This window comes from Megascapheus bottae, chromosome 5, assembly GCF_031878675.1.
Source record: "Megascapheus bottae isolate mThoBot1 chromosome 5, mThoBot2.hap1, whole genome shotgun sequence".
NCBI classification, from domain to species: domain Eukaryota; kingdom Metazoa; phylum Chordata; class Mammalia; order Rodentia; family Geomyidae; genus Megascapheus; species Megascapheus bottae.
Window position 1 is genome coordinate 56,601,291 of NC_143513.1, and position 24,849 is coordinate 56,626,139.

The 24,849-nt window shown below is 37.2% G+C and overlaps 2 protein-coding genes across 11 annotated transcripts in view; one reads left to right on the forward strand and one right to left on the reverse strand.

Moving 5' to 3' along the window:
* The window catches only part of LOC150063440 (uncharacterized), a 134,429-nt gene extending 110,796 nt beyond the window's left edge, over positions 1 to 23,633 (reverse strand). For 3 of the 8 annotated variants that reach the window (XM_090333174.1, XM_090333175.1, XM_090333176.1), the window contains exons 1-3: positions 23,552 to 23,633; positions 21,493 to 21,597; positions 2,953 to 3,049 (exon numbers count right to left, since the gene is read on the reverse strand). In XM_090333174.1, the coding sequence (XP_090189300.1) occupies positions 2,953 to 3,049; positions 21,493 to 21,597; positions 23,552 to 23,624 (275 nt within the window). In that variant the 5' untranslated portion in view covers positions 23,625 to 23,633. The other 5 variants (XR_016535541.1, XM_090333177.1, XR_016535542.1 and 2 more) reach the window with 5 other exon arrangements.
* Tmem106b (transmembrane protein 106B) overlaps positions 14,798 to 24,849 on the forward strand; it is a 31,588-nt gene continuing 21,536 nt past the window's right edge. Inside the window, exons 1-2 of one of the 3 annotated variants that reach the window (XM_090333172.1) lie at positions 23,795 to 23,919; positions 24,454 to 24,557. Coding sequence is in view for 1 of the 3 variants with exons in the window: in XM_090333171.1 (XP_090189297.1) it covers positions 14,830 to 14,842 (13 nt within the window). In the remaining 2 variants the exon portion in view is untranslated. Of the gene's footprint in view, positions 14,843 to 23,794; positions 23,920 to 24,453; positions 24,558 to 24,849 lie in introns of those variants that run through there. The other 2 variants (XM_090333171.1, XM_090333173.1) reach the window with 2 other exon arrangements.

Sequence of the window (24,849 nt, forward strand, 5' to 3'; positions counted from 1 at the left end):
GCTTAGGCTTATTAAATAAGCAGATTTGTTTAAATTATAGCAAAATGATGAGACCTGAATTTGATGTCTATGATGTCTTCACTTCAGTATTGATACATTCTTATTTTTCTCCCAATTTTCTTCTTTGCTATTCTCCATTGAATAAAACAATTGCTTTATTCTATTTTTGCTTATTTGTTCTATTTTATTTATTTGCCACACCAACGAGAAAGTCTAGAGCCTTGCTTGACAAACGCACTCCTGCTGAGAGCCAGACACACTCAGCTGCCCACCATTTTTTCAATGAAATTAATGCTGTACTTAGAAAGTAAGGACGAGGCTGCAGGTATAGCTCAGTGGTGTGTTCCTTGCCTCACAAATATAAGACCTAGCACAATCCCTGGTACTGAGAAGAAAATGTAAGTAAACTTTAAAAATGAAGCCAATATAATAGGTATAATGAATGATTCGTGGAAGTTATATGTCAAATGCACTAATATTGAATAGCTTTGCTCAAAAATACAGAAACCAGGCTTGGCAGTGGTGGCTCAAGCCTATAATCCTAACTACTCAAAAAGCTGAGATCTGAGGATCACGGTTAAGCAACCTGGGCATGAAAGTCTGTGACACCTCCAATTACCAGCCAGAAAGCCGGAAGTGGCGCTGTGGCTCAACGTGGTAGAGCACTAGTCTTGCACTGAAGAGAGCTCAGGGACAGTGCCCAGACTGAGTTCAAGCAAAACAGGCTCCAGTGGCTCAAGCCAGTAGTCCTAACTACTCAGGAGACTGAGATCTGGAGGATTGCCATTCAAGGCTAGCCTGAGTCAGGAAAAGGATCATTAGACTCTATCTTTAAAATAATCAAAATGATGAATTGGTTTTATTTTCAAAACATATATTTCAGAAATTATTATGTATCTTCCTAAGGTACAAAAGTATAAGTGCAGGAAAAAAATACAGTTGTTTCAGAAATTATTTTGTAGAGTGTTATTTCTTGACTACATCATAACTAACTTATGCTTAAATTGTAAGCTAATTTGAATACAAGAAGAAACTATTTTTATGGAATTACAGAAAACAAATTGCTAATATTTTAGTAGTAAAATGTGCATGCTGTGTTTCTTATAAAGTCCTTAAAATGTTAAAATTATACTTTGGCTTTAAAAAGCTCAACTTGTCATTCATGGCACAAATTAACATAATTATTACACCTCCTGCCCTACTGAAGTTAGATATCCTCATGTTGCATGCTTTTTTTAGTCAAATATGGACAGAAAAGACATTGTCACTCTTCCTGTTGTTGCCATGATCACAGAAGCATGAACCAGCCTTGTACAGTTCATCTTCAAACAGGATGCATGCATCATAAACAACATTTTGTTTTCATTCTCTGTTAAACACGAGAATTCAAAGCTATTCATTACTAGATAATATTCTACCTTATCTGGTTACAGAAATTGCATAAATTCCAAAGTATAAATGGTAGAATAAGAAAGGACAAATCTAAGGCCAAATGTGGAAGAATCAGAGGAAGGTCTTTGCAGGAAGAAAGAAAGTAAAGATGCTTGCTTTTGGTACTAGCTTTCAGGTAACTGAGAAGGCAGACTTGGAAACTGATTTCTCCCAGGCATTTTAGAGAACTTAAAGTACTGTGCCATGTGTGTGTTATATGACTTGTGCAGCTTTGAAGCATCCTCCCTGAAGAGCAAAACCTTGAGTCAGTGGTGGGAGTGGGGAGCAAATGCAGAAGATAAAGAAGAGTGACTTTTGTCTAAACACATTTTGTCTATGTGTGTAAACTGGAACCATGAAGTTTGTTGAGATGGGTTTGGGGGGGGTGAGGAGACATGTCAAACCCTCCTTATGTAAGCAACTGGTACAAAAATGTACAATTAATATTTTAAAATTAAAGAAATGAAAACTTACACATTTTCTAACTACCGCCTTTAAATTTCTTGTATGTATGAAATTTGAAAAGCAAATTACTATGATTTATCAAAGAAAGTAGGTAACTGGGTGCTAATGGCTCATATCCATAATCCCACCTACTCAAGAGACTTAAGATCATGGTTCAAAGAGAGACAATGCAAAAAAGGCTGTGAGACTCTTATCTCCAATAAATTACTCAGAAAAGACTGGGAGTGGCACTGTGGCTCAAGTAGTAGAGTGCAAGCCTTGATGGTACAGTGCCCAATCAGAGAGTTCAAGCCCCAGGACTGGCACCAAAAAAGAAATAAAGGAGGAAGAAGAGGAAGAGGAGGAGGAGGAGGAAGAGGGAAGGAAGAGGAAGAAGGAAGGAAGGAAAGAAGGAAGGAAGGAAGGAAGGAAGGAAGGAAGGAAGGAAGGGAGGGAGGGAGGAAGGGTCCATTTTATGATAAAGAAAACTGTCTGGCCAGGAGTTAGGCCTAGTGGTAGAATGCTTGCCTAGTGTGCTCAAAGACCTGGGTTCAATTCCTTGGTACCACATACATAAAAGCCAGAAGTGGTGGTGTGGCTTCAGTGGTAGGGCTCTAGTCTTGAGAAAGCCCAAGGACAGTGTTTAAGCCCTGAGTTCAAGCCCCAGGACTGACAAAATATATTTTAAAAAGAAAATTGTCTTTTCACCTTAGTTATACTTTCTAAACCAATGTTCAGTATTCTACCTCACACAGAAAATGATAGCTTCAAGTTAATTAAGAAAACACTGTATTTTACTTGAATATAGAAACAATATTTCAACGCAGGAAGAAAATGTCAACTCAATAAGTAACTGCACATTGAAATTTCTCAGCTGAGTGTGACTCAATATAGAATATCAGATCTCAGAAAAATGCAAAATATTCATAAAAATACTTCAAATGGTCATGAAAATCATTAGTTGTGAGGATTTATACGATTACATTATTGTGAGAAATGAAAGATTCCTAATTAATCTATTTTACTGAAGGCTTTTGGATCAATAAACAATAAAGGAAGAAAATGGGTAATAGATACATTTTATTTCTTCTTCTTTCCTTGCTTCTTCCTCCTTTCTTTCCTTCCTTCCTTCCTTTTCCTATTTTCATTCCTTCTTTCCTTCTTTTTTCTTTTTCTGTGAAAATCAAGTGAAGAAAAAGTAATTCTGAGAAATTAAAATGGTTTCTTCTATATAAACAGTAGTTTCAGTCTCTGCGATGGGCATGAATCAATCTTTGCTGAGGAGCAGTGTGCGGAAACAAATTTGCCAGCCAGCTTTTCTGTGACTGTGACCCCCAGGGCTTACCATTCTTGTTGGTGTTTTGTTTTGCTTTGTTTTACTTGTAGTTCTTTAATGTTTCTCACTAAATTGTCTATTGCCTTTAGAAGTAATTTCATGGCTTTTAGAGTGCTAGAACTTTATCTTTCTAACCTTCATGGTGCTGTGAAAGATTGGTCTCATTTCTTGTTAATTCTGATCCTTCTTTGAAGTTATTCTCACTCTCTGAGGAATTCACCAGGTATAGTTTTTATTAGGCTTACACATCATGCCACCTCTAGAGAGTTTATACTGACTAATTCATCTTTCCTGACAATTTTCAAAAAAAACAGTTGCCTGAGCAATTTCTTTTACTTTATTTCATAGCAGAGGTATAAAAACCAACTAGGCAATGATTCCCTATCTCTAATATACCTAGTAGCTTTAAATAATTATATTACTAACTTTTTAAAGAACAATTTGACCCTGTAATTTTTTTACATAACATACTCATTTATTTTTGCATGGGGCAGCAACAGACATAAGACACAATTCACTCATATTTTTTTTTGCCAGTCTTGTGCTTAAACTCAGCGCCTGAGCACTGTCCTTGGACTTTCTCAAGGTTAGAGCTCTACCACTTGAGCCTCAGCACCACTTCTGGCTTTTTTCTATGTATGTGGTACCGAGGAATTGAACCAGGGTCTTCGTGCATGCTAGGCAAGCACTCAACCACTAGGCCAAACTCCCAGCCCTAATTCACTCATATTTGAATATAGTGTCCAGTCCTAAATTTTCATATCACCTTACTTGAGTTTTAAGTCCTCAAGACCTATTTTGTTGGTGGTGAAATATATAAAGTGACCACCAAAGTTGGTTTAAGTTTTATAAGATCTTGTAGGAAACATTATCTCCTCCAAGTCAAATCTTCAAACACCAACAAATTCATCCTAGCATATTTTGCCTTCAGTCTATTAAAACATTCAGAAGGTAATACAGAAATCTCCCTGTTTTTTTAAGCTATCTCTTCTAGAGTGTTTTAATGCATGTATACACTTACCAGTTGTCTCATAAATATCAGAATCAAATGTTTGAAACAAGAACTGAGGAAAAATAATAGTAACAATACTTTGTGCCTTTAAAGAGTATTCTCAGAACTTGAAATCTTTTTACTTGAATTTTACTTTTAAAAAAATTGAATCATGCAAGGTCAATTAACAGAAAAGAAACATCTTCCTTACAGAGAATGCCAAATACTAAATACAGAAGTAATAGAAATCGGAAGGCACTATCAGAACTCAATAGGAATAACTGCTATATGAATGAGTGTGTTACTACTAGTCAACCATACTTCCTGGAGAAATTAGATACCTATCTCAAAGTGTCACACCCATATGTACTAGTATTAAATAAGTGATCAAAGTTAAGCTTGAACTAATGATGCATGCTGATGTAATGAACCAATGACATAATGACAGACACCTCAGCTTGGTTATATTCTTCTATAGTATCCATTTGATACATAATCACTAGAGATGTTCAAATTAGATCAAACTGAAAGACATTTTTCAAATCATTTGACCAGTAATTGTTAAAACTTTCAAAATTGGACCCGAAGTTTGGCCTAGTGGCACAGTACTTGCCTAGCATGCAGGAAGACCCTGTTTCAAATCCTCAGTACCACATACATAGGAAAAGCTGGAAGTGGTGCTTTGGCTCAAGTGGTAGAGCTCTAGCCTTGAAAAAGCCCAAGGACAGTGCTCAGGCCTTGAGTTCAAGCCCCAAGACTGGCAAAAAGAAAAAAACTTTCAAAGGCAAGAAAACACCTAGAAAGTGCTGTAAATAACAAACCTAAGCTTATATGAAGCCTATATTGTGATATTCTGAGCGGTGTCATGAATGAATTTCAAAAGTATGATAAATTAAAGAAATCAACAGAGTATTAATTATTTATTTCCCAATTTCTATCAAATATCCTGCAAAACACTACTTATTTATTTATTTCTGTCATTCATGGGCTTGAACTCTGGGCCTGGGCACTGTCCTTGAGCTCTTCAGCTCAAGGCTATCGCTTTATCACTTGAGCAACAGCACCACTGCCAATTTTCTACTAGTTAACTGGATAAGAGTCTCACGGACTTTCCTGACCGGGCTGGCTTTGAACCGCCATCCTCAGATCTCAGCTTAATGAATGGCTAGGATTACAGGTGTGAGCCACCTGTACCTGGCTTAAAACACTTTTTTATTATTGAGAGGAATAAAAGTAAGTTCATTCCAGTAGCTAGGCTTAATGAATGCTATGGGTACAGGGAACTATGTGGTATATGGGTATATGGTTCCAAATATACCACTGTTGAGCAAAATCCCCCCTAGCAAATTCATTGTGATAATGGTCTACACTAGATCCTTAGAACATAATCTGTACTATAACTAATACTTCAAATTCTGATCAAAATCCCTCCACTTCCCTTATTCACCTGTGCTTAGAAATTACCTTTATAGTCTCTCCCATGTACCCTGAATTAAAAAAAACAACAACAGGAAAATAGTAGCACTGCAAAAAAGAGAAAGTTATAAACATTAAAACATTATTTCTAATTTTAGTGATTTTTATTTGATATATAAGGAACTGAAAACAACATGTGCATGAAAAGTTATATAATAGTCTGTTCTTATACAATAATTCTTGTGCCTGATGCTAAAAGTCCTGTGAAAGTAAAAATATATTCTTGGAAAAACACATTTTTGTTCTATTATAATTGCATCTATTAGTAACATAATTTTCTATAACTGCAAAGTGTATCCTTTTCCTCTTATAGTTCTTTCTTACAGCAAAAGAGTAGATCACATCTAGATTTGCATCAATTTCTCACTAAAATTGAATTATAAAAAACAAAGGATCCTTTATGGTCCAGACAGAAAACTAAGTGTGAATTGTGCAATGACATGTTAATAAATGGAAACACTCTCTGTTTACTAAAGCAATCTGTGTCTTTTTAAGAAGTTTAGCTCCAAAGTACTTACTCAAAAATCTACAGCTGCCTGACAAAACTGACCCAAGCATCGACTGCTTTGTCTGACAAATCACATGCTTGTTGAAGAATCATGCTGAAATGCAGCCAGAAACCTCAGCCCCAGACTAATCTGATTTCTATGATCACTCAGCTCTGTCAAACTTCACCAGTCAGTCCTTCCACATTTCACCCTCCCTGAGAACAGATGCAGGCATTCAGGATCCCTTTACAACATGTGTTTAATGTAATATCAGGTTCATTTCACTGCATAGTAAGTAGCTTGAAAAATACATTTATATAGTTAGCTTTTTAAACTGCTCTAACACTGTCCTATCAATCCTATGTGTACTTCTTTCACTACCCAATCCTATCAAAACCAAGACTGCACACTATGCAGTTAGGAGTTAAAACAAATAGTTGCCTATTATTCCAACAATCGTAATCCCATGTTCCCTCCTCTATTACCCCACCCCAAAATGCTAGAAAGAATATGTTAACTCTATTGTTAAGAGAATGATAAAACAGATGAAAGGAGGACAGCAAACGACAAAAAAAAATCAGAAATTTAAAAAAAAAAGGCAGAGTAAGGAGAAGCCCATCCATCCATATATTCTTGACAATCCTGGTAAGACATGAAGTTCTCCAAGCATCTTATTTTCAAGTACAAAACCAAAAAACTAAGAATATGCCACATATATGGATCTTCTTTTGCTATCATGCTATAGAGATCTCAGTCAATGGAAGATACTAAAAAAATAATAAAACACAGCAAATGCAAATCCTATTTGGTATAAAAGAAACTACTTCAAATTAGGGAGAAAGTTCTTTATTACTTATGTTCTATTGACTGAGTAACCATTAAAACAACAAAATAAAATTAAGCATTTAAAACAATAAAATAAATTCCTTTGAGTCATTTACACAGAAAGAGAAAAACTAATTTAATTTTTACCTATTTCAGAAATGGGGTGAGACCAGGCCCTAGTGGCACGCCTGTAATCCTAGTTACTCAAGATGCTGAGATCAAGGTTTAAAGCCAGCCCAGGTACAAAAGATGCTTATCTCAAATTAAATACCAGAAAACCAGAAGTGGCGTTGTGGCTCAAGTGGTACACCACTAGCCTTGAGCTGAAGAGCTCAGAGACAGTGCCCAGGCCCAGAGTTCAAGCCCCACCACCAAAAGAAAAAGAAAGAAACGAAGGAAGGAAGGAAGGAAGGAAGGAAGGAAGGAAGGAAGGAAGGAAGGAAGGAAGGAAGGAAGGAAGGAGGGAAGGGAAGGGAGGGAATAGGAAGGAAAGGGAAAGGAAATGGAATGAATTTTGCAAATATAAACATGGGAACTACTTTTAAAAGTTCATTATAAACAATTCCAATGTCTTTATTAAAGAGAGCTAAGAGACTGGAGTGCAATATGCATGGGTGACATGAGGACCAATAGTTGCATTTATTCAGGAAGCTTGGCACTTGCAAGCACTGGCTAGCTTCTTTTTTCATTTTTATTTCACCTGGGCCTTTGCCCACAGGATGGCGCTGCCAGCACTCATGGCAGATCCTTCCTGTTCCTGTTCCTTGCTGATCCACATTGTCAACTGCAGACATCACATAGTCAAATTATCAAGGTGAAGCATCACAAAACTAACCATGGTGCTGTGAGGCTGAGACAGAAGGATTATGAATTGGAGGCCATAGTGAAACTCTGCCTTTCTCCAGGGCGGGGAGGGGGGATATTAAACATCACATAAAGGATATGGAGGTACTCTTATACACTGCTATAGTTGGAATAACTATTTTATTTATTGCTAAATAACATAACCACCTCAAAATGACAAAACTTACACACTAATAAACATTATTTCAATACTTGGTATCAAAAAAATGAGAAGCAGATTAGATTGGGTACTTCTAGTTTGGTGGCACTTATGGTATTCCCAGGATAGTAGTTAGGGTTGTAGCCATGTAAAGGCTTTCTTAAATTTGAATGATTCCTTATTTTTACTGGCTTCACACAATGATAAACTGGTGGTGGATGTGTGTGTGTGAATCTTCAGTTCCTCTCCTTGTAGAACTCACCCAGGGCTGCTTAGGTATCCTCACAGGGCAGGGGGATTCCCCTGAGCCACAGGCCCAACAAACCAAGGTGAAAGCTGACATGTGTTTTTAGTTCCTTTTTTGCTCTGTAATGTATGAGAGAAGACTAACAGAGACAGATGTTTCAAAGGAAAGAATTATTGGGATTTACATTAAAGCTGGCTACCACAGAAGACCATTTTGGGAATACTGAATCAAATTGAAAATTCCTTATAAATTGTAAGACCAATACCTCTTCCAGTTATCTATTCTTCAGGTGAATATAAAGGAATATTTTAAATGTTAAAATGGAGAAAATGAGATATTTAATCCAGAGGATCTGATTGAATTAATTATAATATGATTATATAATATAGTTGGTGTGTATTTTTTCTGCAATAGTTGAATCTCCAAAGAAGTATAAATAATTCAGCCTTTGAGACAAGCAACTGATAATTGAGATGATGAGAGAAAAGGGGAAAAGATGTTTTTAGTGAAGACTCTACTGAACCATTTATATTTTATAACTGTATACATTAATTAATTAGGTAAGAGAAACAATACATGCATGTAATCTCTGCAAAGTATCTATTTATTTCCCAGGTAAATCTGAATTGGGCTCCAATAGCTTTTTGGGGGGAAGGGGGTCCATCATGGGCCTGGGTACTGCCTCTGAGCTTTTCAGCTCAAGGCCAGTGCTCTACCACATCAGCCACAGCACCACTTCTGGTTCTCAAGTGGTTAATTGGATATGAGTCTCAGGTCCTTTTGTGCCTGGGCTGGCTTTGAACCTTGATCATCAGATCTCAGGAATGAGACACCAACACCAGGCTTGTCTACTTTTTGTTGTTGTTGTTGTTTCTTTTACTGTGTTTGAGATTTGTTAATCCGTTTAATATTGTCACTGGTATCTGATTGATTACTTTCATGATCACTTGTGCTCAATTCCTCTCTGTGATTTTGAACTAGCAGAATGTGGTAATTTCTGACTTATTTTGTATCCCCAAATGTCCTTAGCCTAACATTAAGCACATTGGTAATGCTCAGTAAATATTTGTTTATGTCAGGGTTTCTCAGTCTCAGCTAATACTTTGATTCAGATGTTTGTTGTAGGTAGCAGCTGTACTGTGCTTTGCTGGGTATTTAGTATTCCAAAGTCTTCTTATACTGCAACAGTACTAAGTTATGGTAAACAAGTATATGTTCTGAAATTGAGGAATGGATTAAAGGGAATAGTCATCCCAGCTCAACCCAGTTGAGAACCATTGATTTAAAGTTAATGACATCTTCAATATAAAGGAACAGCTATATAACTTAACTGCAGATGGGCCAGGAGTTTGGCCTAGTGGTAGAGTGCTTGCCTAGCATGCATGAAGACGTGGGTTCGATTCCTCAGTACCACATACATAGAAAAAAGCTGGAAATAGTACTGAGGCTCAAGTGGTAGAACTTTAGCCTTGAGAAAGTCCAAAGACAGTGCTCAGGCCCTGACCTTAAGCAAAAAATAAATAAATAATTTAATCATAGGTTTTGTTCAGCAATATTTAATATATAATTTATACCACAATATAACAATTTGTTATGCACAGTGGTGGAAGTGAATGAAGAGCTAGGATATTCATTATGTTGTTTAACTAAACAATTTATTATCATTGTTTGACTGAACAATATTATTGACTAATCAATAGTGGTTCTGTAACATTGTTGTTTTGTTTGCTCTTTTCTTTATCTAGATTTAAATTCACATGGGAAGATTGAAATTTTAGAATTCCTCTGCCAGTAAAATTATGTGATTTTCAGCATGATAAATGAGAGCCAGTATGTAAGATACATCATTTTCTTCTAGATGACTTTAATGATAGTAAAAATTGATTATCAGAACACTAAGGATATAATTTTGGAGTAAATTCTCATCCTTTGCTGCAGATCGGTTGGTTCATCAGATAGGGGTTAGACTACATAAAGATTAATTACACTAACCAAGAGTTAGTTCTGGACGATTTCTTTTAATTGATAACCAATGGTTTACAAATCAGAAATTATTATCTGTGAAATTGGATAAAGAGCTTTACAGTTAGAGCAAACAGACACACTAGCACTAAGGATAGCTAAGATAGATCATTGCCATCTCACAGATAGAAGTATGAGGAGAAAAGACTTCAATAATACATGGATGAAGGAATTAAAAATCTGTCGATGTCTTTTAAGATTGTGACTTTTATCACTGAAAGTTTTCACAATATTAACAGCATTTTTCATTTCTCTTATGCAAACCATTCATTCCCCCCTTGGTGTTCATTCTGTTGAATGAGAAATGAAAGAAAGAAGAAAGGAAGAAGAGGTGGGAAGAAAAGAGGCAAGAAAAGAGGGTGGAAGCATAGACAGAGGAAGGAAGCCTTTCTGCAAAACAAGAAAATTGACACAGGGCCAGGAGTGTGGTCTAGTGGTGGAGTGCTTGTCTAGCATGCATGTATCTCTGGGTCCAATTCCTTGGTACCACATACAGAGAAAAAGCCTGAAGTGGTGCTGTGGCTCAAGTGATAAAGTGCTTGCCTTGAGGAAGCTCACGCAGTTCCTGAGTCAAGCCTCAGGACTGGCAAAATGCAAAAAGGAAAAAAGAAAATTGACACAATATTCAGCATATGACAGTTCACAAAAGAGCTGAAAATAGCTGTTCACTTTAAAAATATATTCAACATATTTAACCATTCAAGGAAATACAAATCAAAATCATATTGACATTTTACTTCACCTTAAGATAAAATGAGTACGATCCAGAAAAGGAACTTTTATATACTATCAGTGGAAATGCAAATAAATAAGTACAAACACTATGGAACTTAGTATGGCATTCTCTCTATACTGACAGAAAACTACAAATAAAGGTTCTATTAACATAGAACATAATTTGAGTTTTATTGTGAAAATATTTTTATGTATGATTTATTATTGTACTATTTATTTTATTTTATTTTTATTTTTTTGCCAATCCTTGGGCTTGTACTCAGAGCCTGAGCACTGTCCTTGAGCTTTCTTTTTTTCATATATTTGTATTGTAATTAATAGAAAGGTTACATTATATTCACCAGATAGAAGGTGCATTACTTCACATATATTGATTCCCTTTCTCTCTCCATCCCCATTTCCCTCCCCCGACCTCGGCCTCTCATCTTGTCTTCCTCCCTTCCCTATCTGATTTCAAATAACCAAATGCACATATATACAATATATCAGATAACCAGGTGAAATACTGTAACAATATGAGATAACCAAGGGACAACAAAAGAGGATGAGAGATAACATAGTACATTAAGGACAACAATCACTCATTATATGGCTTTTGTTTCTATATCCTGGAGGTCCTTTCATTTAGTAGCCTTACTATCTAGGTTTTATTCTATTGTAAATCTCTGTTAGGAGAGCCCAAGGTTTCTACTAATTATGACAAATGAGGGAAACCATTGAGCCTATGTTCCCTTGAGTCTGGCTTACTTCACTTAATATGATTTTTTCTAAGTCTTTCCATTTCCTTACAAATGGGGTGATGTCATTCTTTCTGACAGCAACATAGAATTCCATTGTGTATAAATACCACATCTTGTTGATCCACTCATCAACTGAGGGGCATCTGGGCTGGTTCCATATCTTTGCTATGGTATTCTTGGGCTTTCTTAAGGCTAGCACTCTGCCACTTGAGCCACAGCACCACTTCCAGCTTTTTTCTATGTATGTGGTACCAAGGAATCGAATCCGGGGATACATGCATGCTAGACAAGTACTCTACCACTAGACCACACTCCTGGCTCTATGTCAATTTTCTTGTTTTACAGAAAAGCTTCCTTCCTCTGTCTATGCTTCCACTCCCTTTTCTTGCCTCTTTTCTTCCCACCTCTCCTTCTTTTCTTGCTAAGCAAGCACTCTACCACTAGGTCAAACTCCCGGTCCCACATTACTTATTTTAAAGGCTTCTAATTCTTCAACCTGATTGTTTGAAAAGCAAGAGAACATTATACAATCAATGTACCAAGATAGGTTACTTGCATGATAAATATGAATTTACATGAAATTCAAAATTCTGTATTTGAGTGGTCATTTATCAATAGAATGAAGTAGAAAAAATACTTTTGTCTGTTTTCATAAAGAAATACTGCATCACCTTTATAAGATAAATGTTATTTCACAATAAATAATAATATCTAGAACATGATTGAGCTCAGATGAATCGTTCATGGAATTTTGACCAACCTAATTGTAATGTTTGTATTGATGAAATTAAATCAAAGATTTGCCTAGTAATTCTAATTTATCTTTCATCCAATGGAAAAAAATGACATATGGTATTATTTATTGGTTCTTTGAAGGTATGATCTTCACATCATAAACACTTACCTAGTCCTATTGTCATTTCTCTTATGTTAATTTGAGCCAAGTGAAAGAAACTGCAGAAATCTCAACTGCATTTGTTTCATCCTAATTGTATGGTTAGGAATACTAAAGGGCTAAAATTAAAGCAGAAGAAATGATAGGTATTAAGAATCCTGAGTAAGGACAGACAAACATCTGTTATTATGCTACATATCCTATTCCTTAAACAATTTAGTAAATGCACCGAAAACTATAAATATCTAAATGAATCTTTACTAGATAACTAAATGTAATCATAGGATTGACTATATTATCCTATACCATCTAATTATCAGGAACCTGTCATAGGATGTGCGACCACACTCTAGGGCTTTTGCAAGGGGATGATCCTACCTAAAGAAATGACTTTCACAAAATACAATGAACATACCTTGCCTTTATTTCTCCCTTGGACTCTTAAGGGTTCTCTAATTTCTCTTCTTTATTCTAAATAGATATGTCAAAATGAATATGTTCAAGAAGAAAAAAGTAAAGAATTATTTTATTCCCATTCGTCCCAGCCAAATTTATTTTTCCATTTCAACTGACAATACTAAAAATGTATAATGTATACTTTTCCCCTTCATTTTAGCGCAGAAACTTGCAGTAATCTACAATTTAGTTTCCACTGACTATATTTAATCTAATGGTGAGTCTGGATAGCTCTATCTTCAATATTTTATTATTTTTTCTTTTTTGCTAGTCCTGGGCCTTGAACTCAGGGCCTGGGCACTGCCCTTGGGCTAGCACTCTACCACTTGAGCCACAAAACTATTTCTGGCTTTTTTTCTATATATGTGGTACCAAGGAATTGAATGCGGGTTTTTGTGCATACTAGGCAAGGACTCTACCACTAGGCCAAACTCCAGGCCCAATGTTTCATTTTTTTAATGTATAATAGTTATGTTTTTAAATTTTTTATCACAGAGGTAATGTTCAGAGGAGTTACAGTTATATAGGTCAGGTAATGAGTACATCTAGGTTGATTCCTACAGTAAATAATACTGAGGTGAGCATGGTTGTACTGCCTGTAGTGTGGGCTTCTTTTTGGTCAATTGGATAAATGCCCAGGAGTAGAACTGCTGGGTCACAGGGAAGCTCTATGTTTAGTCTTTTGTGGAATCTCCACACTGCTTTCCAGAGTTGACAAGTTTATACTCCCACCAACAGTGTAGGAGCTTTCCCTTTTGGCCACATCCTCAACAACATCTGTTTAAAGTTTTATTTGCATATATCTTAACTTCTGTAGCACAATGAAAAGAAATCAACAAAATTTCAGTAAACTCAAATCTATATCTTTTTTGGAGGGAGTGGATGTTATTTGACTATGTTTAATGCACACATTTTTAGGTATTGTGGCCACCAATGGCAAAACTCAAAGCACACTGTATTCAGAATCAGATAACTACCTTTCAGCATAAATTAGTTTATGGATAATATCACAGAGGCTACTTGGTGTGAGTGCATATGAAAAATAATGTGGATTTTTCCAAATCATGAGGAATTGGCCAGAAGAAAGATAATTTATCTATATACACAGATAAACTTTGTTACAATTTCTTAGTTAAAAGGGGATCTAGAAACACACTATTGCACATAATTGTATTCCTAGTTGATTGTGCAAGAAGTTTATATGGTATTTTTTCATTCTACTGTTGAGTGCAATGGTTCACAAGTAAACATAAAATCCTCACAGGGTTGAGGCAAAATAATCTTTCAGGCTTTAATTCAGCCATGTTCCATGTGTAATTAATTCAAACCAAATTCTAGTGCTACAAATGTAAGGAAAAAGGAGAACCTACTCAAACATAATTAATAATTGCCTTACCCAAGTTTTATTTTTGGTTTGAGTGCTATAATTATTACTTATGCATGTCTGACTTCTTGTGAGAGGTATGCCTAGAATGTCAATGCTAGAGGTGAGACTCAGTAATTTTCCATTACTCATTGGTAAGTAGATTCAAACAGTAGATTGTGTCCTTGATCAGTTAACTTTGCTTGTATTATGCTGTCAAATGTACCCTGTGTTTTGTTTACTTTTGTGTTTGTGACATAATTACATGAGTTCACCAAACACATCTCAATGGCAATAAGCTGGCTAATAATTCAAGTAAAACTACAAGCAAGTGGAGAAAAGAAATGTACTTCCATCCAGACCCTCAGTTCTTAATAATGAGAATAACAGGTAGGGAAAAATGATTAAGCAGTAAAATCATACAAAACAGTAATAGGAAGGTAATGAGCACCTTTTAAAAGGCAAGAAGGACAGGAATGAACTACAATGGCAAAGTCAAACCAGGAAAAGTCTGCATATGGATTCTATTGCAATGGGCCTTAAATATCACCCTAGCAAACCCTCTGCCACATGTGCCCAATGCCAGATCTTGGGGCTAAAATCTATAATAAGTGTGCTCAGCTGGCCAGGACACATTGTGGCTTTATTCTAGCAACTTTGTGGAATATATATTCATTTGGTCTCCCTTATATCTAACTGCATTTTCTAACCTATGCTTTAGATTAGGGAACAAATGGCATGTGCTAGTATCATTGATATAAAATTCTATATATAGCATATACCTAGTTCTCTTCTTCCTAGTCATTATGTTTCAGTTGATTCTAAAATATGTCAAAAAATAGCAATTAGAATAGTTAGTAATTAGAAAATTCTATATAGCACTTATTTTCATGACATAAGTTTTGAATTTGAAAGCTTTGTCAAAAGTATTTATTGTGAGAACAAGCTAGATGTTCAAGAGAAAATGCATCTATTTAAATGCTAAGTGCCAAATCTCACTTAATATTAACTTCTTTATTTTAAATTGCTTTGAATAAATGTACTTTCTTTAAGTTTATAGAATGGAATCCTAGCTACTCAGGAGGCAGACGGTTCTAAGCCAGCCAGGACAGGAAAGTCCCTGAGACTCTTATCTCCAATTCACCACCAAAAAGCCTTAAGTGGTGTTGTGGCTCAAGTGGTAGTGCTAATCTTAAACTGAAGTGCTCAGTGACAGCACCCAGGTCCAGAGTTCAAACCCCTGGACCAACAAAAACAAAACAAAATAAAACAAACAAACAAAAAAAGATATCACCTGATGTGGTACACATGTATAATCCTAGCTACAGGGAGGTTGAAACAGAAGGATTACTAGTTTAAATCCTACAAAACATAGTATAACCCTCTCTTACAACAAAAAGCAAAACAACACCCTTCCCAACATACCATTCCTCCGATTCATAGAAAAGTAGTATGGATAAAAACATAACGGATAATAAATAGGCATAAAAAGATATTTTACAGTTCATATAAGTACTGAATGTCAGAAGCGATGAGTAATAGAACAAATAAGATTAGAAAACAAGCTGGGCACTGGTGGCTCATGCCTGTAATCCTATCTACTCAAGAGGTAGAAATCAGAGATTTGAAGTCCCCCTGAGGCTCTTATCTCCAATTAAGTACTCAAAACAAAAACAAAAACAAAACAAAAAACCCAGAAGTAGAGCTTTAGCTCAAAGTGGTAAAGCACTAGCCTTGAGCAAAAGAGCTCAGAGATAATATCCAGGCTCAAGCTTCATAGTGAACCAACCAAAAAAAAAAAAAAAAAAGAAAGTAAAAATACAGGGTGACACAGGCCAAATGAAAGTGAACTTTATGCAATAGAAATTCAGAGGCAAAAAAAAAAAAAGGAAAGAAATTCAGAGGCAAAGTCTTAATTATTAATGGGGATTAGATATTATGAACATCAAGTAGACACCAGAAATAGTGAATTTGAGTTACAAATCAGTGAAATGCCTCATAGTATGAGAAAAGGGTGAAAAGTATTAAGCTTAAAAATTTAAAAGCAAATCAAGATGCTAAAGCTGAGAGATGATACAAGGTGAAGAGTGGAGGAAGAAACAGCAATACTACTTTTTATAAAAATGTCATTTTAACATTTACTGAAGCATAATTTTTATGTAATAAATGAAGACCTTAAGTTTGAGCAATGGTACACAACCCTATAACTATCACCTCAAACAAGAGAAACAACATTTACTGAATTCTTGAAAGATCTAATTTGCCCCTTTTGCTCTTAATTTCTTCCTCTAGATGACACAACCAGTATCTAATTTGTATAATCATTTGTTTTGTCTTTTCAGAGAATCCAGATAAATGGAATCACACTATTTCCTTGGCATTTAGAAACTTTTGCACAACAGAATATTATGAGTTTTTTGTATCAATTGTTCCTTTCCATTGCTGAGTGGTATTCTGTTAATGAATACACAAATGTAAACCTCATTGTTTATTCAGTTAATGAATATTTGGTGATTTCCCCCCTTTCAAGTTAAGGGTAAATCTTAGTAAGTCTACTAAGTATATTGTTAAATAATCCTTTTGTAATCAATAGTGTTTTTTTATTTTTCATTTTTTATTGATTCATGATTAAACATATATTTAGGGTTGCAATGTAATGTTCCAATAGTTATATTGCACCTTAAAATTTTATCATTTGTGATAAGAACATTCAAGTCTATTCTTCCAGCTATTTTGAAATACATTGTACTTCTGTTAATTACAATTGCCATAAAGTGCAATAGAAGAGTAGAACTTGTTCCTGCAATTCAACAACATTGTACCCATTAACTAACTTCTCTACAGTAGTCCCTCCACTCTCCTATTTCCCAGTACATTTATCACCAATTTGCTCTCAGTGCACTGTGTTAAATATCGTATGTGAGCTGTCATGCAGTATCTGCCTTTTGGAGCCTCATTTACATCACTTAGCATCCTCCAACCACATCCATGTTTCAGCAAGTGGCAGGATTTTAATTGACCCCATTTTTTTCTGTTAATGTTTAGCTTGCACACCACTTATTAATCCAAATGAAATTTTCAAGTTTAATACTCAACTTTTCTGATTGCTTGTGTCTGTGAGTATGCATACTAATCCGATTGAATTTAGTGTCTATTTGATAATTCCAAATCTGAGCCATTTCTATGGTTTTTCCCATTAATTGTACTTTCACTTGACCATGGTCCATGTTTTCTTGCTACTTATTACTTGTATATCAATTGTGAAATATGAGGCAGAACAATGGAAAAATATTGATCAAGATGCGTTTTACTCATGACTTGTGAAGTTGTACCCCCTTTTCCTAATTGATTAACAAAAATAATGTAAGCTGGGTGTCGGTGGTTCACACTAGTACTCCTAGTTACTCAGGAGGCTGAGATTTAAGGATCATAGTTCAAAGCCAGACGCCTTCCCCCAAAATAATGATAATATAAATAAATCCTGTAATTCTTTTCTTAAATTTTTCACTGCATCTGAGCTTTTCCAGTGGCTTTTATTTTAACAGTCATTTCTCTGCTATTTGAGTTACATCTCCATTTCTAGCTTTTTTGTTTTTTGCCAGTCATGGGGCTTGAACTCTAGGCCTGGATGCTGTCCCTGGGCTCTTCAGGGTCCTACCCTTTAAGCCACAGTGTCACTTACTGGTAGTTAATTGGAAATATGAGTTTCAGGGACTTTCCTGCCCTAGCTGCTTTGAACCATGAGCCTCAGATCTCAGCCTCCTGAGTAGCTAGGAATACAGGCGTGAGCCATTGCACCAGGCCACTTCTAGCTTTTTGTTGGATAATCTGAGGTAAGAATCTTACGTATTTGTCTATCTGGGCTGGCACCAAACTGAGATTCTCAGATCTTTGCCTTCTGAGTAGATAGGATTATAGATGTGTCACCAATGCCCAACTAGTCTGATAATTCTTGATGATATTGTTGTATGCTAGGTACAACATAATAATATGTATCTTTAAAAGTATCTTCCCACTTCTATCAGGCTGCTTGTCTTGAAGGCCCAGTCAATCAAGTCTTAAGATTTGCTGAGATTTAATTCTATAGAAGCCTTAATTTCAGTTCACCATTTCCTTCAAATATGCTTGAATTTTCAGCACTGACAACACTCTGGAGCTTACTGTTTTACTTTAAAAGTTACGCTTCAAGCATGCCCAAGGGAATATTTTCCAGGCTTGCCTCAAGAGAATGTTTTCCACCATGGAGAGTTGCTACAGAACCTCAGAAGAAAGCCTGGGATCTGCAAAGCTACTGCCCTTAGTCATGCTCCTCTACCCCCTATATTTAACATACTACAACTGCGCATTTCCTGAAAGCCTCCCAAATGAGCTGAATGGTGGCTGCAGACTTACCCTTTGACTGGAGCTCCACAAGACTGTAACCTATTTTCCAGCCCACATACCACTAAGAAACCTTTCACTAGTCTTTCTTTCCTAATGGTCCACTCTTCGTTGACTGTTACATGGGACATAAAAGCAGCTAAAATTCTCTCCATTCTTAGAAAGTTCTTGTTACTTGTTAGTCGCAAGTCCTTAAGGACTTGTGTCCTTACCTTTATAAATTAAAAACGAACTTCTTTAGTTTGTGCTGTTTTTGAATTGAGCAAATCTCTTGTAACTTACATTGACAGTCCTTTTTCTTATTTTTATTGACAGGATAATGTATAGAGGGTTACAATTACATTCGTCACACACTGACATTCCTTCTCAGATTTTTGTCCCTAATTCCCTCCCCCTACCCCCTCCCAATCATCTTGTTTTCCTTCCTTCCCTTTCCTATTTCAAATAAACAAATAAAAGTATATACAATATGCCAGTTAACAGTCAGACACAGTAACAACATGAGCTTTAACATAAGGGCAAAAAGAGAGAAGAGAAATAACGTAGTACACTGAGTATAACAATCTCACAAGATAAACCTCTTGTTTTCATATCCTAGAGTTCCTGTGATTTAGTCTCATCCTATATGACCTTATGTACATGGATTTGAGTTATTGTAATTCTCTGCTAAGAGAGGCCTAGATGGATAGTACTCTTTTTCTTAGGGTAATTTTAGAATTAAAGATTTCTGGACCCAATAAAAAGAGTGAAATACTTGCTTTTCTCTTCTCTAAATATTTTCCTATATGGTTAACATTTGCATTCATGAAGTGAAAAGCAACTTGATCTCCTTATGGCTGCTGTCTATTCCTCCTGCCTAATATTTTCATTGTACATTTTCTATGTTTAGATATGTTTACATACACAAATTGTTCCCATTGTAGTACAGTTGCCAACTTCCTTCAAGATAGCAATATGCCCTGCAGGGTTGTAGCCTAGGAGAAATAGAGAATACAACATAACCGAAGTATATTGTAGGTTATGACTCCTAGGTTTGTATAAGTACATGATACATGTTCATACAATGACAAAATCAACTGACAAAGATTTCCAGAACATAATTCATCATGAACAATGGGGCAGTAATTAAGCAGGTCACTTCATAAATCAGCTATTTCACCTGAGACTGTTCTTCTGCTTATCTGAATTAAATGAACATACGATGTGAATTTCTAATTTTCCCAACAGTCTTATGTATTGAGTCTTGGTCCCCAGCTGTTGGTGCTATTTTGGGAGGAAATAGAGACTTTGATAGGCTGTTTGTAGACAATGGAAATAAGTTGCTAGAGGTCTATCTTTTTAGGCTATACCTGGTCTCTCACTCCTTCTCCTATTATCTCTCTCAGTTCTAACCCCCGTAACAAGAGCTCTGTCCCACCATGTCCTTCCAACCATGTAGCTTAGGCCTCATCTCAAAGGATGGGACCACATGACCATAGACAGAATGCAAGAAAAAATAAATCTTTCCTCATTTTCCTCTCAGGTACTTGGGCACACTGACAAAAGATGAATGGAGCACATATTTTCAGAGTATTAATAAAGAGGATATAAGATGCTCACCAGAAAGACTCTTGTACTGTCCTAGAATACTTCAAAAAAAAAAAAAAAGATCTGAATCGCCCCAAAGCAGCAATTTATTAAACATCTGTGAACATATTTGAGTACAGTGCGTTTCCTCCACTCCTTACATACTACTGGCTTTAGTAAGATAAAGATTGCCCAAGTTTATTATCCTTACATTTATCTCACCTCACTGGTTTATCTAGGAACATATAAATAATGAAACGTCAACTGTGTACTTCTCTTCATATGAATCACTACTGATTAGCTGTGAAACCTAGTCTCCAAGTTCCATTTATAACTCCTTCTATTCATAACTTATAAATTATTAAATAATAATCAAATCTCCCTGACTTTAGCTTTTAGCTGTTTCTATGCATTTGTCATCTCTGTCCCTAAGCTTTCATCCTGTATGCTCATCACAGTTCTCACCAAAATCTGTAGCATGTCTCAATTTGAAACATGGGATATTTATGCTTAATTGGCTTTCAGCTGATTTTATTTTTTTATTGTGTTCTCACAAACAGGCAAATGTTAAATACATAGTTAACGCTAAATATATTAACTATATATACATTATAGATACATATATTAAATAATAGTTAACGCTAAATACTTAAATATATCAACTTGTTTCACGACACAGGCCTTTGCACTTAGTGCTTCATTGCCTGCCCTTGTCCTCTGGGATTTCCCAGATCCTAAAGTATCTGCTCTTCATATCTGTCCTTTTAAATCCCTTATTCTGAACCATCCCACTTCTCTATGACTCCTTACCATAGCATCTTTTACTTAGCTCTCTTCCTCATTTGATTTTAAACTTTGTTGATAAATTCAACTTATTGGGCCTGGAGTGTGGCCTAGTGATAGAGTGCTTGTCTAGCATGCATGAAGCCCTGGGTTAAATTCCCCAGCACCACATATCCAGAAAAAGCTGGAAGTGGTGCAGTGACTCAAGTGGCAGAGCACTAGCCTTCAGCAAAAGTCTGAAGGACAGTCTGAAGGACTGGCCAAAAAAAAAAAAAAAAATCAACTTTATCAAATAAGTTCAATAAGTTCACCAAGTATGATGACACCATCTTGTAATTCCAGCAGTTGGAAGGTTTTAGGAAAGAAGACTGTGCATTCAAAGCCAGAGAAGCCAGAGCTGAATACATAGTCAGATCCTGTCACAAAAGCAAAAACAGAAAACAAAATTAAGAAACTTTGCATTTTGCAAGATTCATATTTTCCAGGGGATTTTCATCATTTGCTTAATCCTATTTATCTAAGATTTTCCTATGTATACTTCCATCATTTACTTTCCTATCAGGTTATATTGATTCATCAATATACCTGACATATTTTTTTGTGCTTACTACATGTTGGCATGACAACCTCATGACCTCATTGTTCTTAAAATTGGATTCACTATCTCTTTCTACATTTTTTTTTCTATCTCTTTCTACTGTTTTTTTTCCCTGGTCCTAGGACTTGAACTTGGCCTGTGGACTGTCCCTGAGCTTCCTTTGCTCAAAGCTAGTGCTCTATCAGCTGAAGCCACAGCACCACTTCAAGATTTTTTTTTCTGCAGTGCTTTGTTGGAGATAAAAGTCTCACAGACGTTCCTTGCCAGATCTCAGCCTCTTGAGTAGCTAGTATTACAGGTGTGAGTGACCCGCACATAGCTACTAAGAAAATTAAAATGACCTCTCTGTCTTTTATTTGTTAATAAGTTTTATTTGTGTTGGGTGGCTCTGAAAATTCATAGAAAGATGTTAAAAGAGACTCTTACAAAAAGAAATATCTGTGAGCATGTTTAAGACACTGTCTCCAAAGTATATTCACAAATTACTCTTGCTATTTTTATCATGCTCTTTCATAAAAGTCTATAGCAATTATATTCCCTTCATATATAAAATTCTATTATTTAATCAGTGGTAGATAAGTAGTTTCAGATTAGAGTTTATATTTTCTTTCCACTGGAAGATTAGCACTTATATTTTCTTTCCATTAGAAGCTAACATAAAATATATAATTTTGTATTGTAAATGTGACTATCCATTGCACTGTACGATAGTAGTTCATATCTTATCTATACATGGTGATTTTATTGAATGCTAGATTATTTACACTTCGCATGTAATAAAACATGATTTTTTAAACCATTTTAAAGATAACCTACTGCCTAGAAATGATCATAGTTTTAGTATCTGTAATATCAAGGAGAGGTCTTGGGGAGAGAATCAATACAAAAATTGTCCCTCTTCCTTCATCATTCCCATGTATCACAACCTACCTGTTTATTTTTAAATTTCAAAATACAGAAAATACAGGCTTAGTAAAAGAGATTGCAAAGTACTACATTTGTTCAACATCATCATTGTTAGCTGTTTAGTTTCTTTGAATGGACACTGTGCAGGGAGTTTTTTTAGAGTTCTCTTTAGTTGTGGAATACATTCCACGTGATGGAATTGCTGGGCCAAAGAACAGAAACATTTAAAAATTTTTATTGTTTAGCAGTTGAACTTAAAGGTTCCAATTCCACAAGTCAGGTTGGGATTTAAAAACGTAAACATATTTAATAGTCTACTGTCCAAACACGTCCATCCAGTCAGAACACAGAAACAAATTACCACCTCTTTATTGGTCTGAAGTTTTTTTTGTGACTAAGACACTAACAAGGCCCATCATACTATGCGCTGTCAGAGGAAGAGCCGCCAGCCCAGAGCTTTCAAAACAATTCTATGGTTATTTTTGTTTGCAAAAGGAGATTTCCTAGACCAAAAAAAGTACAGAGACTTAACCAGGTGCGTTCTTAGACTTATCCTGACTTACCAACTAAAGTGGAAGTGGCTGGAAGGAATCCTGACAGCCAGCACAAAGAAAACAAACGAACAAGCCGGGATGCCGTCCGCCTGAAGTTTCAAGAGTTTGCAAATGAACATAAATGCAACTTTTCGGCTTCCATGGGTGAAGAACCACCGTTTTTTTCTACTCCTACGTAGGAGTGCGGGTCAGCGCTAGGTTGAGAGGCGCATTTTTCTCCCTCTGATTGCACAATGAAAACCTGATGCGGGGTCGGGGGGTGGAGACAATTCTTAACCCCGCAAATGTGAAGTCCAGGTTTAAGGACCTTACCCCGAGGCCGCGTGTCGTCACCCAGGATGCCCTCCCGTGCTCCCAGCAGGAAAGGCGCGTGCGCAGTGCACATTCCCTGGGAATTTCCTCCTCCACCCCGCCCCCACACCCCCCTCCGTCGAGGATCTACGCATGCGCAGCGCGGCTAGCCGCAGCGTCCGGGCTCAGCTGACTCCGGCGTCGCGCTGCCCCTCCCCCCCTCCTCTGCCGCTGAAGGGCGCCCCGAACCGCCCCCACCCCCACCCCGCCCGCACCTGGGACTGCGCCCCAAACCTGGGATTGCGGACGGCGTGACCCTGCGCTCGGGCCTGCCTGTCCGCGCCGGAGCGGCCCCGGGACTGCGCAGCGAGCCAGCTCCCCACGTGCCGGTGAGCGATCCCGGGCGCGCATTCCCGAGCTCCCCTGCCCGAGGGGGCTGAGCGGCGGCGGCCTGGGCCCCAGCCGGGCCTGGCGGGCCGGGCCGGGCGAGCCGGGCGGCGGTTGCCGAGGGGAAGCCGTGGGCCCCGGGCCGCGCCGGGACGCCAGACTGGGCTCCCGATGGGGGTGTCCGGTGACCCCCAGCTTCCTGTCCTCTGCCCTTGCCCGGGGTTGGCGCCCGGCCTCCACTCGTGGAGCTGCCAAGTAGCCCTAGATCTTCCTGTTATAGACTTATTTTTAATATATAACTATTATATATATTATATTCTGATATGGTGCCTTGGATCTTAATTTTAAGGAAACTGTTGGTGCCGGGTTGTGTCGGTAAATCTGTTTTGCAAGGCCCTGTTTCCTTCATTCCCACCCCCTGTGAGAACATAACCCCGAGCTCGGCCACGGGTGAGATCGCGGCCCATTTAAAGTGACGGAGTTTTGTTCCCCTCCTTCTCCTCTCCCCCTCCCCCCGCAACCTCCCCCCACGGCAGGATCCCAGGAAGGCGGTGCTTTTTCCTTTAATGACCAGACTGATGTAAACGGTGAGCCCGGGGAGGAAGAGAAAAGAGAGTCTGGCACTCCTCTTTTGAAACCAGTAAGTGTCCTCCAAAATTAAAAGTCCTTAAAGTTGTCAATTGTCCCTCGGAAAATCTAGGAAGACAAGCAGATTCGCAGTGTCTGGCAGCCTTTGCCAGAGCTGCCTCCAGCTGTGGATTCCACTAGAGACAAGGCCTGGCCCCACAGACACTAGGCTTTGATTCTGAGTCCTTTCTCCTTACTAGACTTTCAATAGTATGCACCCTCCATTCCGGCCGTGCCCACCTAGGGCCCCAAAAAGTGTTCCTAAAGCCCAGGGAGCCAGCCCTCCCTCTTGAATTACAAGGTCA